At 39.4% G+C, this 14319-nt stretch overlaps 1 protein-coding gene across 1 annotated transcript; it reads right to left on the bottom strand.

Annotated features, from left to right (window-relative positions):
- Positions 1-7521: 7521 nt before the first annotated feature.
- LOC143892447 (uncharacterized protein At4g22758-like) lies at positions 7522-9702 on the bottom strand. Its single transcript, XM_077397068.1, has 2 exons — positions 9029-9702; positions 7522-7958 (listed from the first exon to the last, which is right to left on the bottom strand). The coding sequence occupies exons 1-2, from the start codon at positions 9270-9272 to the stop codon at positions 7765-7767; spliced, it is 438 nt and encodes a 145-aa protein (XP_077253183.1). The 5' UTR covers positions 9273-9702; the 3' UTR covers positions 7522-7764.
- Between the last annotated feature and the right edge of the window lie 4617 nt (positions 9703-14319).

The following is a 14319-nucleotide window of genomic DNA, read 5'->3' as shown; positions in this document are numbered from 1 at the left end:
TTGCAAACAATCAAATATATGACGAATATTAATATTCTAGAAGGGACCTTCAGAGAAATATCCTCTGATAATGTAGAGAACTAAAGAAAGAGGTTGAGAATAAAGCAATTGCATTTGTTTTCTCCTCGACCCATCTAATGAATTAAAATACCAAGAATGCATGATCAGGAATATAGTTCATGCTCCATGCGAAGAGTCTGGGAAGGAATCTCTTCAGATGGAGTTCTCAGATCAGTTCTAAGATTTAGAAGTTTGTGCATGTGAAACTCAGTTTCACCGAGTCTAACAATGCTTCTGTTCTAAAAAGAACTCAAATCCTAAAGAATAAAAACACTCAGATACCCTTGAGGGAAGTATTGCAACTATAACACCCTTCAAAATGAACTTCATTATGTCCAACAGAACCAACTTAATTTTCACTTCCTAGATATGAACAAATTATGGCTTAATAGATCTAATTAGAACTGTTACTACCCATTTACAATCTAAATCATTGAGACCTATTGATACACAGATATGGGTATAAATGCGGATACCGAAATGATCACGTGCATTTAAGATATACCTATCCCATTTTTAAACTGAGAGAAAGATCACCGTGAAGAAACTTCGTGATCAACCAATTGAATCCAAATTAAAAAAAAAAAGCTAAAATCACATGATTGGATTTTGAGATCAGAAGAGAATCACTTCAAAAACACACACAGAGAGAGAGAGAGAGAGAGAGAGAGAGAGAGAGAGAGAGAGAGATGTCCAAAGAAGAAAAAATGATTCTAATGCAAGCCTGAATACATTTTTCAAGTTATTAAAAGAAAAGGTGGGAGAAGAGAAAGAATTAATCAACGATTGTGAATTTCTCACCAAAAATGAATATTCAACCTTACCTTCTACCAATAGAGGTGTCCTCAACATACTCTCGTAAGCATCTGCACCATAAAGGACATAACAATGGTGAGGACTAAATCTTCTTTCCAGAGGGAGCAAACCAAAAGTGATAATTGTTACTTCATGTATGGGCTATGAACCGGAGAAGATGTGTCTAACCAAAGAGATAATTGTTGCTTCATCTATAGTCTGAGGAAATTTGAGAAGATGCTCCCTTCTTTGTGCGCCATTTTCGAGAAAGTCTAAGCAACAAGATATCTTTATAATTTATAAAGAAAAGGAGGTTTAAAATCTAAAACAAGATCTCACTCAGACGGTTCCTTCTGTTTTTCCTAGAGCACGAACCCTAAGCTTCTTCAACAGTGGCGATTGGCATAGTACAGTTCTTTTCGTACCAAAACTCCACGCCCATTTGCCAACACCATTCTTTTTAACTCTTTACTCCAAATTAGTTGGAAGTAAATTATACTTAAAATTGACATATCCAATATTTATCAATAAATAATCAAGGTTTGTAAATTAAATGCTGTTTTGTGTACAGTGATTGACGGTATCACAATCTGGAATCCCAGCTATGAGCTAGGGGAAAATTAAATGCACACACACGTCGGTTACATAGCACATAAGTGCCGTATCCAGAAGCGTTAAAAGTTTTACACAATTCCACGGATTGATGATATGGTAACCCCCTTTGAAATGGCATGATCCCCGTGCTTCTATCAATGTAATCGGAGGAAGACAAAACTTCCGAATCTCTTGGGACCTATGATTTGTGGACACGGACACGAGTGTCGCCTGTCGACACAGACACGAAGTGTCGTACATGGCGAACTCCCAAATTTTAGAAACGGGGACACGCCTAAAATAGGAAGAACATATAATCATGATTTGTTGACATGGATTTGTATGCCGAGTTTCAACACGGATATGAGGTATCTGACGTGCCAACCCCTAAAAATCTAGAAATAGTGTCACACTCATACACATACATGAGAACTTATATGATGCCCGACAGTGAAAACGTAAAGGGCGGAGAGAGAGAACCATCTCTCCCTTGATTTTTAATCCAAGAGAAAGCCCCTTTTTGACTTTTCCTTGGTTCAAAAACCAAGGCATCAGGTTTTGTCTCATCCCGCCCTTTACATTTTCACGGTCGGGCATCATATAATTTCTCCACATACATACATATAAAGTTGCCGACACTTCTAGCAGTACACTTAAAAGTGTCTAAAGGAGTATCGACATGTGTGGACACGGGTGTCATGTCGGCCACGACACGCGTGTCGGCAATAAATTCAAAGTGTCGGCCAAATCATAGCTTGGGACATAGTGATACAGTTTCCAACAAAGAATAAAACTTGGTAACCTAGCCCAAGAGACTAACATTGAGTGCACATACTATTACCAAAAAAGACGTCACTATAATACCATTACACATTTAACTGTTTTGAGAGGGGGACATGTGGAATCGGGAAGTCCTCAGCAAGGAGGTAGAATAAGATCATCACAACTGATGCAGGAGCATCCCCTGAATTCACTACATCAGCCCATATTTTCTCCCTAGTGTAGTTTTTCTTTACGTGCTTTCATCATTTGTGTTATTTTCTCATGTAGTAGGGTGGTTTAGTCATTAGACTAGTTGGATGTCTCCTTTTATATCATTTCACTTAACTAGGGGTAGTTAAGTCATTTTACTTGTCAGTGGTCTATAAAAGGGATTTTTCCCTCCATTTGTAATAGTTTTTGAGATTTGAATTTGAGATTGTGGAGATTCATCCTTAGGAGAGATTTTTCTCTTCCCTTTTATCCTTGCATTTTCTTCTTGGAATTGGAAATTGAGATTAGGATTTTCTAATCTTTTCCTTCAATTTACATCTTGTTTAATGCAAGATTCAGATCCAATTTGAGTGTTCTTGGATCCCCTTGAAAGAATCTAGATTTTTTCACTGGAGATCCGATCATTTTCGAAGAATCCGATGGCGCTTCCGCCCACTTACTCAAGTGGCATTAGAGCATAGATTGCTGGAATTTCCCAATTTCAGCCGATCTTGGAAGAGAAAATAGAAATTGGAGCTCAAATCTATTGAAAGAAAACAATATCATAGATCTGATCTTGTTTTTGTGATGCTACAAGTTGCTATTGGAATATGAATGTTTCTGTGAGTTTTCACTGAATTCCTCTGGAAATTTCATCTAGGGAAGTGTTTTTCGATTGCTGTCCATTAAACACACTAATACTGCCAGAAAGAAGGATTTTATCTCTGATAGTGAGATTTTTGAGTTCCGTCAAGGAAGTTCAAGAAAAATTCCAAAAATGCAAGGCCCCTTCTGTATCCAACTCCCTTCATGGATGAAAATTGGATCCACATGTTGTTTGTTCGTGATATGCTTGCATGTTGTGTAACCGTGTTCATCTGCAATTGAGCAATCATTTCTTTTCGAATTTGAGCTTCATAAACATTGAAGCTCACGATCTACTCAGGATATCTCTGTACGCACAATACGTTCGTTAACTACCTTATCTTGGATGCATTTCTGAACCTTCTACTCATTTTCATTAAGGACAGACCTCATTCAAGTTTCAGGAGGTTTGATTTTTCTTTTGATCCCGTTGGGACGGTTGAATTCAAAAGCTTCCTTCATTTCCATGCTTATTAGAAGCTTGATTCGTGCAAGCTCCAGATCTAAGTGAATGCTCTTAGTTACAAAAGGAATGCAAAGTCTGCCATCACTGTGTCTCCGAAGCTTTGTTATCTGATCGTTACAATTTTGGTTCTTCATTGCTTGAACTTCACCGAATTACAGGTAATTTCTTACTCCATCTTCAATATTGAATTGCATCTATCAAAACCTTCAATACATGAGGATCAGCTATAAGCTTGAAGAAAATAGCATTCTCGAATAGATCTGTTAGCTATGAATTTTGCCTTTAAAATGCATATGCTGCATACTTGCCGTTTGGGATAATTCGTGTGAGGAGGCCTAGAATTTGCATGCTTTTTTCCTTCTTATGGATAGATTCTAGTATATCTTGTTTCCTTCCAAACAAGTTTCCCTTTTGAAGGCACATAGTTTAAAAAGTTTTTGGTGCTAGAGAAACTCTGAATGTTGTTGGTTCCAAGACAGTGACTAGTTCCTCCTTATTGCTACTGTTGGAAAACCTTTGAACTAGGAGTTTTTTTTTTTTTTTTTGCTGGGGCCCCTACCAGAATTCATTAGAAAGAGATGAAACAAGAATACATGGGGGACTTCAGAGAGTTATACAAGAAGAAACAAAAAGAAAGCATAAAAAACCAAAGAAAAATAGAACATGAAATACCGAATTGGAAAATGCCTTCAATCTGATCATTCAGCAGGAGCATGAGTAGCATGCCGACAACCAGAGCCCTTACCAATGCTTGGGATGGGCAGGTTCTGAGTTAGAGTTGATTGGGTTTGGGACTGATTAGATGCACTGGAAGCTAGATGTTTGTCTCTGAGATCATGCAGGTGTGATGGGCTGACTTGATGGATTTCCATATCTGCTTCAGTATGAGGCTATCTGAATCAACATCCACTTCCAGGTTGTTATCCTCTGCAATAATTTCAAGAGCTGAGAAAGGATTGTGAGAGCCAATTCCGGTAACAGGTTCAGCATCTTTCTTTTGAGTTTTTGGGGATGGATCTTCCATGATCTTCTCGGGCGGATGGATTTCTGCCTTGTCCAGGGATTCATTTGAAGAGGCTCCGTTTTGGTTGGGGATCTGGGCTGAATTGCGAATGGGTCTCCAAACTTGCTGGGGTTTTTTAACATTCAGAGTGGGCACAGATTTGTGACAGGCTTCAGAAGAGCGGCTAAAATTTTGGCACTGCTTACAAGCTACTCGTTTCCAATCGTATTCTACAGATTCGTAGTGTATTACGGTGGAGGAGTGTCTAAGGATGAATTCAGGATAGGAAGCCCCTGCTTCCACTTCAACACATAGTCTAGCAAAATTTAGTCTAGTTGTTTCAGAGGTTTGGGTGTCCATATATAAAGGGTTACCAATGAAGCTTGCTATTTTGCTGATGCCCTTGGTGCTCCAAAATTCAAATGGAAGGCCGGGAAGATGAATCCAGATGGGAACAGATGTTAGCTCTAACTTTTCAAAGGGGGTGCCAGGTCTCCATCTTCTCTGTTTCATTTGGGATGTCGCGTTGATGTGCATGCAATTAAGGATGCTGCATGTTGTTTTTCGTGTAAATTTCCTTAAAAAAGTAAAAAACTAATCATCTTCTGGTAGATATTGCCATTGTCATTGGCCACATGTCCTAGATTTTATGTTCTACCAAGATCATTTTGGATCTGATCCAAGAGGATTCTAAATCTGGTTGCTAAGGAATTGTCCACACAGTTCTGTCCATAAATGTGCTCGTTGTGTGTTACTTAGAATTGAAGTATCCTTCAAAGGTTCAGAATCACTGAGAATACTATGCAGATTGGAATTCCAACAGTGTTTCAAAAGCCAGTTCTATAATTCTGCGTGATAGGCATATGTTCAAGATCGTGTGAAAGGTAGCCTATCTGAAGCTTCTTCCCAGAGTTTTCTTTCAACTCTCATTTCAGACTTAGTGCTATCGTGTCAATTATCTGAAACATCTGAAGCATTCTTAAATTATCCAATGAGTTCTGAATTGGATTCCATTTGTAGAAGTTTTGGTGCTTTACACTTGTCAGATCTTTGAAAGAAACTCAAGTGGACAAGTGTGTTGCTTGGCAGTGCAATCCATCCAACCGAGACCCTATTAGTTGAAAGTTGATTCTGCTGTGGTAGACTATTCCATTGTGAAGCTCCCACTGACCAATTACTCCTATATTCAGGTTTCCATTGTTTTGCATTAGGACTTCTTTTGGGGTAAGGGGTCCGCCATGGATCTGTGCAACATTCCTACACATTAGCCTTTCTAAAGCAACCTGCTGCTACTCGAGTAATCTGCTCTTGTGCAAGCTACCTTTTCCTAAGCAGAATGTGATGAATCTTGCAGGCTGTTAACAATCAACCTTGCCATTTAACTCGCTAAACAGTTTTAGTCCTCTACATACCACACCGAGCTACATCGAAATCATTCTCAGCTAAGGTTAGTTTTTGCAAAGCTTTGAATAGTTGGATACATGACTGCAAAGCACACCAATTCCCTTTCCTTATGTAAGCATTCTTTTCAAGAAGGGGAGCGGGATAGGTGTATGGGAAATGACTATGAGCATGACTTCACAGAGAGATCAGTCCATAGGCCTTCTTCATGCACATACGGTGATAGACGAGTGGAGATCCCTGAATTTCATTGGGGACAGGAAACCAACGAGATCGATGGTTGGATGTGCACCGTTGAGTGGGTTTTCAACAATAAGAAGGTCATTCTATAGAGACAGGTACCCTTCGCCGCATCGAAATTTCGAGGTGATACCCGAAATTGGTGGTGTACTTTAACAAATCGGCGACGAGACTTCGACAAGCCTCCAATTCAGACATGGAAGGAAATGAAAAAGGTACTTGGGCAGGAATTGATTCCATCACCACCACCGTCAGTTCTACACATTTGATGTTGTATGCTTGATCATGACATGTGGAGCTGTCCGACTCGATGGCCACCTCCACCTATTGCTACAACCATTGATGACGACGATGCCAGACAGCAAGAGTGTAATGGTACAGTAAAGGAGACTACTACCCTAGAGCCAGGCACAGACAGTGATGATCTTGGGACTAGCAACATTGATGATTCTAGTGGTGGGCTAGTTGTTATTAGTGTTGAGGCCGACATTGATGACGCTAGTGGCGATCTTGTTGTCGAGCATACCGAGTCCGAGCCTATTGAAGAGATTGCAAATACAAAGCCTATGGAGTTGACAGATATTGTCGTGATCAGTGATGCAGATGAGGTGCCAATAGTTGCAGAAGTTACACACGAGAGGCATGAGGGCACAGACATTACATATGGTTATAAAGTTACAGTTACAGAGGAGATATTGGCGGGTCGATCATGTTAAGATGGTATTGCCTATGGTGTTCGTAGCGAGTTGGCATGGCGGGCCACTACTTCTCTATCATTTTCAGTCGAACATTGGATTGAACCAAATTGTCACTACCCCATTCCACCGTACTTGCTAGGATGGGCTGTTTCGGATGATTTTATCATGGGCGATTTTGATGGCCTTCTACTCCTACTAAGGGAGTGGGTCACTTACATATTTGGCCTAGGCGGAATACCGCGTTGGTGAGGCTGATGGGGAACTCGAAGACGAGTTCTTTCAAGAAGGGGAGATTGATGCAGGAGCATCCCCTAAAAAAAATCGCTAACATGTGTTAGTTTCTTCTGCACTCTTCTCTCCCATTTTCCATTCAATTCCATTTCCATGGTGAATACTGGGGGACAATGTGGGAATTGCTTTGTTTTTTACCAAAGCAAACCACGTAAGAAATTTATAATTTTCAAAATTCGTGTGTTAGTAGTCAAAACTCAAACGAGAATTATACAGATGAAAATCTAAGTCGTTCCAATGCAAAGCAATCCCAAATTGCTCAATTTAACATTGCCACAGAGATCAGCAATCTAATCTAAGAAGATTAAGCAAGAGTGAGAGAGAGAGAGAGGGAGCAGCCACATAATCCTCAACAATCAAAGCAATCTCAAAACGAACTAATAATAGAGAATCTCAACCAATACAACGTAAGTCGGGAATTACCAATTACCAAACAAGAAAATCCCTAACAAGCTCTTTTCTCAAAGACATAATCAACCATTATCGTCAATATCCCTCAAACAGATGAGGAACAGAGCACAGATCGACACAAGACAAGTAAACAAAGAAGCAAACTAAGCAGCAATCTTATCTTGGATTTTATTGAGATCATCAGTTCATCAGTGAGAAGAGATCTTGAAATTGAGAGATTTGTTGAGCCACGCCTTCCAACTCCCGCTACCTTTCCTGCCAAGAACCGATGTTGCCGCAGCGGAGCCACCCTCACTGTCAGTCATCTGTGTCTGTGGTTGTTTCTTGTACAGCACAAAATTCCTGCCGCCGCGGGAACCAATTGCTTCCCAAGGACTCAAAGCTGCAAATCCATTTTCATATGTTAGAAACCTTCCTATATATTATCTTTATTCCGTATTTTATGAGTTTCCACAACTATAATTGCTTGTTTTAGGGAATAATTGTGCATTGTAGTTGCTTGATTTAGGGAGTAATTATTTGCTTGATGGAAGGAGTTAATCAGGATAGAATTAGTATAAAGAAGAGCTTGATTGTACGAGAAAGAATATAAAAATTTATCAATAACAGTTGGACATAGTTAGCACGACATGATACAGAAAAAAAAAGGAGAAAAATTCGAGTTTAATACGGTATTGGTTCAAAAAAAGATTAGTAAAAAAATTGAAACATAAAAAATGCATTTAAAATTTTGTCATTTATAAAACATAGCGGGGGCAAAGTTAGAAAGTTGGCCAAAAAAACGCATTTAATACGTCTAAACCACATTTTAAACGTGTTTAAAACATTTTCTACAATGTTTTCCACAAAAAATGGAGTTTTTTTTTTTCACACCAATAAAACCTATTTTTTTCATAAAATGATGTTTAAAACAGCGTTTTGTTAATTATTGTTGGAGGTTTAGGTTTCCTGGAATTAACCTACTCTTCTTTCTTCTATTCTTCATTTATATCTAGTTTTATTTTTATTCTATAGAGCAGTGCATTATCACCATATTATTTAAAAATAACAATAAAAAAAATAGAAGACAATTTGCAACCACAGAAACTTATGTTTCAGCCCCATCTTTTTCAATCTTTTTCGTTATTTGTGTTATGGTCAATTAGGCATCTAACCAAAAAAGAAAAAGAAAAAAGGAACAAGGATTGAAAGCAGATCATTAACAAAAAAAAAAAAGCATAATTAGGGTAGAATTAGTACAAAGAAGGGAGAAAGAATAATGAAAATTATCATATCAGTTACAGGTTTAGGTTTCCGCGAATCAACCTGTCTTTTTCTTCTACGCCGTATCACCATAAAATTTAAAAATAACAAAAAGAAAAAGAAAAAGAGAGAAACAGAACAAGGATCAAAAGCAGATCATCAGAGAGAAGAAAAGCGAAAAAGAGAATTCGGATTTGAGCTATTTCTTACCGTCAGATCCAGCATTAGCGCAGTAAAGGAAGAAATTATTGAGATCAGATCCAAGCACAGGGAGGCGACCCTCGCGAGCGTAGGATCTTAGGGCAGTATCAATAACCGTAGCAACTAGCTCCTCCTCGTTCACGAGAAATCGAATAGGCCCCGCACTTCCAAGAACATTGATCGTAATCAGAAATCGGTTTCCCTTCTGAGATTGATTGTGGTTCTTCCTCTGTTTCTGTAACAGAATCGACATATTTTTTCGATCGATCGAATCAAAACTTTATTTTTCTTCGAGAAAAGAATAAGAGAAAAAAGAAACCCTAAAAAAGAGAAGACAATGAGGGGTGGGAAAAAGTTCAAGGATCGGGGCCTAGGCAGCGATAATACCAGCCTTGAGAACAAGATCCAAAGGAAGAAGAAGAAGCAGAATCAGAGGATAAACGCGCGGATGGAATACGCGCGGTTGCCCTCATGAAAACGCGAGACTCCAACATTCACAACGAGAGAAAGTGAGAAAGAGGAGAGAAGGATTTTCCTTTCGCTGCCGCTTTTCTTCTTCTTTTCTTTCTTCCTGCTTGCCTTTTTTTTCCTCAAAGGTTAGGGTTTCTGTTCTTTTCTTTTTTGGTATTCTTTTATACCGGGTTCGGGTTCGGGTTCGGGTTCGGATTCTTCCACTACAATGTGGAATACGAATTGGATTGTTATTCTTCTTATTCTTATTTCGTCTTTTTTCGGGGAAATGAGTTTTAGCCAGCCATAATCTACGGTAGATATTTTAGGGTTCACACGTGGCATGCCCAGTCCACAAGGTCACGAGGAACGTAGGCCAGATCGGGCACATGGGCGGTTTATGTCCGCTGTGGGTCCCACCTTGAATGGTTGATGAGACCGTTCAATTGGCACATTTTAATTTACTACTAGAAATGCTTAGTCCCATACTCCCTGCTCCGAATTACTTTTCGGTCCGTTTTTGTCTCTTGCCCTATTCCGATTGCAAGAAAAATATTTCTGACGGAAATTTTGTTCTAGGGAAATATTTCTCTATACACCATTTATAGGGAAGAAACAATTCATTCATTACATATAAATTTCAATACGAGTAGAAATGTAGAATTAGCTTTTAGGGCATACATTTTAACAAAGACACACATCAGATGCATAATCGGAGGATTGAAACTACTTCCCCGGTTTGTACCGACTCGAGGAAGTGGGGGGCTATACGTTGGGGGATGGGGATAGATTTGAATATTTCACTCTAGGTCACGATTTGATTATTGTATAATGAATTGGATGAGTTGTTGAGTTCTTTCCTCGGTTTGCCCCGGGGAGTTGGTCTTTCTCAATGTCAGAAGTAGTGGTTTTCCTTGTTGCTTTCTTCCTTCAACAGCTTTCGTCGTTGAAGGGGAGCATTGAAATGAGTGACTCCTTCTTCATGGAGATTAGAATTCCTAGTTTTTGGCAGTATCTCCCTCGCCCAATGGTCTCTGCTTGTACCTCTAACTCTAGCTTAGTCATGAACCCTCGTATTGTATTTCCGACTAGAAATGACATTTGATCTGTATAGCGGAATGCACTTTCTCATTTTGATTGAGATCCTATGAAGGAACACCAGCTCATGAACTTTGCCAGTCGAATGGGCGGAACCTGACTCATCAAGCAAACAAAAGGAGCCTTCCCTAGTCATAATGGGCTGGGCGAAGAATTCAAGAATACCAAAGCCAGTCAATGGATTTCCCACGAACTTCATAACCGAAGAACTCGGGATGGATGGCTTCCGAAGCGAGCATATGTATACGCCACTACGACGCACCAATCTCATCCCAAGGATGAGTGACCGATCGGCTGACCGCCTCCACACGGCAAAACTGAAGGCCTAATTTTGTCAAAGACCTCGCAACCCCTAGAAATCACTTCAGCTATTATGAGATACCATACACTTCTTAAAGGGCCGTACCATATCTCTTGTTACCACCTGCCACAGCCTGGAGCAAATCTTATCAGTCACCAACTCACATGTTGTCACCATCAATGACAGTAACAACTACATACTCCATCACACCACCATTAACTCACCGTACTCCACTTAACTTCGAGGACCTCGCCCGCGATTATCATAGAGCCACATCACTGTCACATCGCGCCTGGAACACGGAACCTCCTCCTAAGAAAAGGGGAACCCTCCCTTCCACGTAAGAGGATTAGACCCATTCTCCAGTGGTAACGCACAATCTCCATGTGCTAGGTTCTCATTCAGTTGATCTCAAGCTGACTTGAGCGTCCGAGGGTTCCTTCCGATTCTTCAACTCCGGGTGGTCCTCAACCGTTTGTCTGCGAGCACATGTTTGATGGAAATTTTAAAGAGTTGAAAAATCAAAAGCTGATTTTGCTTTTATGTTTACAATTTGGAGGAAAGATTCAAAATTGAAAGTTCCCTCTTGTTTTCAAAAGCATATGTCTTTTGTGTTTATGGGAACTTGAACCCAATGCCTTCGGGTGTGTGTGGAGTGGGCTCTCAACTACAATGCAAAAACATTTACTCCCACATTGGTTAGTGTGGACAAAATTCTCACCCATATAAGAGGTGGTGTTGGAGGAAAGGCTTGAGCCTTTCAAGGGGCATTGGAATTTGTTAAGTGACTTGGTTTTGTATGAACATAAGTTCATATAAAAACACTCGAGCGCCGCGGTCCAGGTTTGGGTAAATAAAAAATGACTTTTGGTGCAAAAACGTTTTGGGTTTTCTAATTAATTCTTAAACAGATTTTATTCTCCTTAACTTTTTTGTTAATGGCACCCATTAAAAGTGTGAACCGAGTGAAACATTTTCTCTCTTAATGGGCTTTTACGTCTCCTCCAACAACCATATTTCTCTCTATAAAAGTAAGAGAATACAACACCGTTTAGATAAATTTTGGGGCTGAGAAAAACACTATGTTTTGTTGTTGTTTTGCACAAGAAAAACATAGATTTATCTCCTTCCTTCATCCTCCTCCCGTTCTGTGTCTAAGCACAGTTCTAAGGTGGTTTTAGGTGGATGAAATTCCAACGATAGGCCTCAGTGGCAACTTAGGAGGAGGGAGATTAGGTTTTTATAAAAAAAAAAGAATTTATCATTTTGAAAACTTTAACCCAATTTTAAGTTTAAGAGATCAAAAAACAATTTAAGCAACTAAGTTAAATCTAAAGTGCAAATTCAAATAAAAGAGCAAGAGACAAGAAGGAGTGCACCCGAGATTTAAAGTGGTTCGGTCCTTAAACGCGATGACTACTCCACTCCACCAACCAAACACGTTGATGGCTTCACTATGTTGATCTTCTTAACCTTGGCGAAGACCGGTGCCAATTACAATCTCCAATAGTTTTAACCTTGGTGGCAATCCTCACCACGGAGAGAGGGCTTCGCTTCTCCGAACACTCGCTCAAATACACGGTTTATCAAGAAAGAAAGAACAAAGAAAAATTCCTTCAAAAGGGTTACAATTTTGAAGAAGATGTACAAATGAGAGCCTATGATCAAAATCATAAATCTAGAGGATGAGAGGCATAAACAAGCTTGATTCACTCTTAGAATGTTCAAATAGAGTTTTAGAGTGTTAGGATTGATAATTGGGAAGTTTAGAACTCACATATATATAGAAAACACAAAATATGACCGTTTGTGGGCATAATCGTAATTCTGGGAAAAACCGCAACGGCTATATATTTTTTCCTGACATAGTGGTCTCGGAGTTCCAAGAGATTTTCTCGGAGTTCCGGGAATACAAACTGAAGATGAAAAAAAATTTACTAGACCATTTCTCGGAGCTCCGAGAAGCCTATTTCCAACAGGTTTTCAATTCCGTTTTGGGCTTCAAGACTTTCACATTTTATACAAGGTTGGAATTATTATGAGGGTTCCAAATGCTTAGAACACCACAAGAACAATTACTTAAACATTTAGAGGTGTGTGGTTACTTAATTCATGCATCTTAAAACTTAAATTAGGATTGGATCAATACAATCTAAAAAAGACTCAATGGTTTTCACTTTGCAATGCTTCAAGTCTTCTCGCGCTTTGGATTGTCGATGACTTTGGCCTTCTGAATGTGATCCAATTAGAGCTTTTTGTCCTCAATCCAAGCAACCTTGATAATGAACAATCATGATCTACAACTTAAGACAATCAAACACATTAGTGATATAAAATAACTTGAGTTTGGAATCATCAAAAGAATATGGGAATGCCAAGGTGGGAACCATTGGGCTTACAGTGGACCAGTCAACGAGTGCACAAGGACTGGAGCCAGTTTGGCTGTTTTATCTTGGAGCGTTGATTCGCGGACCCCGGTTTCACCATAGGGGGAAGATACGATTCTTAAGGAGAGTAACCATGTGGCATGACTCAGGCTCCTTCATCAGTCATCAAAAATCTGATTTCTCTATAAGGTTTTCATAAAAAAAGACAAGTGCAATATGTTTTACATGTTTTATTTCAATTCTAGATTATTTACCAATACATCAATTTTTGGGTCCGAGTTGCACTAATTTGGGGTGAGTAACCAACTTGGGTTCAAGTAACCAATTTTAAATCCGAGCAACCAAGTTGGATTCGACCTACTGTTTTTTGGGTTCGATTAAGCCATTGATCATTCCTCTTTATGTTAACAATTCCAATACTTTGAGATTTGTAGTATTCTGATCATCTATTTCTCCAGCAAGGTCAGAGATTGAGCTAACCTTCCTGCCGTCAGAACCGTACGAAGGGCGGGACTGACAACAGCATAGCCATTAGTTCCCTCAGCCGGATTTGAGCAAGGATCAGTCTTACTTTGCTCCAATGATAAAATACATAGTTGAAAAATGAAAAAAGGAAAATAAGAAGAACGAGCTGGATTTACATTACTCATCCTTCAGCCTGCATCCACTCTGATAAATCTAGAAGTTATTTTATTTCATATATTCTCAAAACCATTAGAAAGTTGTATACTTGGAGCTCTTCGACAATTTAGAAAGATAACCCACGATAAATTGAAGGAAAATAAAGGAGAGGAGATTAATAAAGCCAAATCTCTAATGACATGTTTGCCAACAATGAAAAGATATTCCATGGAATATTAGTGGGAGCAGTTGTGAGTGATGGGCAGAGAGGGACAGACAGTATGAGTGCGGGGGAGTCTGGAAAACAGGGGAAAAAAAACATAATTTCAAGTAGCCTATTTTTTTCCCTAGTTTTGAGGGATTGCTCGTGCTCTCTCCACATGTGCCCTCTCAAGGCTCTCCCTCCCTCCTTCTAAGGTGGTGCTCCTTTACCATGTGGTCCA

The sequence above is a fragment of the Tasmannia lanceolata genome, unplaced genomic scaffold (assembly GCF_043159265.1).
Source record: "Tasmannia lanceolata isolate RefF3 unplaced genomic scaffold, GAP_Taslan_0.1 ptg000015l, whole genome shotgun sequence".
NCBI lineage: Eukaryota > Viridiplantae > Streptophyta > Magnoliopsida > Canellales > Winteraceae > Tasmannia > Tasmannia lanceolata.
The sequence above is the reverse complement of the archived record's forward strand: the minus strand, read 5'-3'. Positions and strand labels throughout refer to the sequence as shown.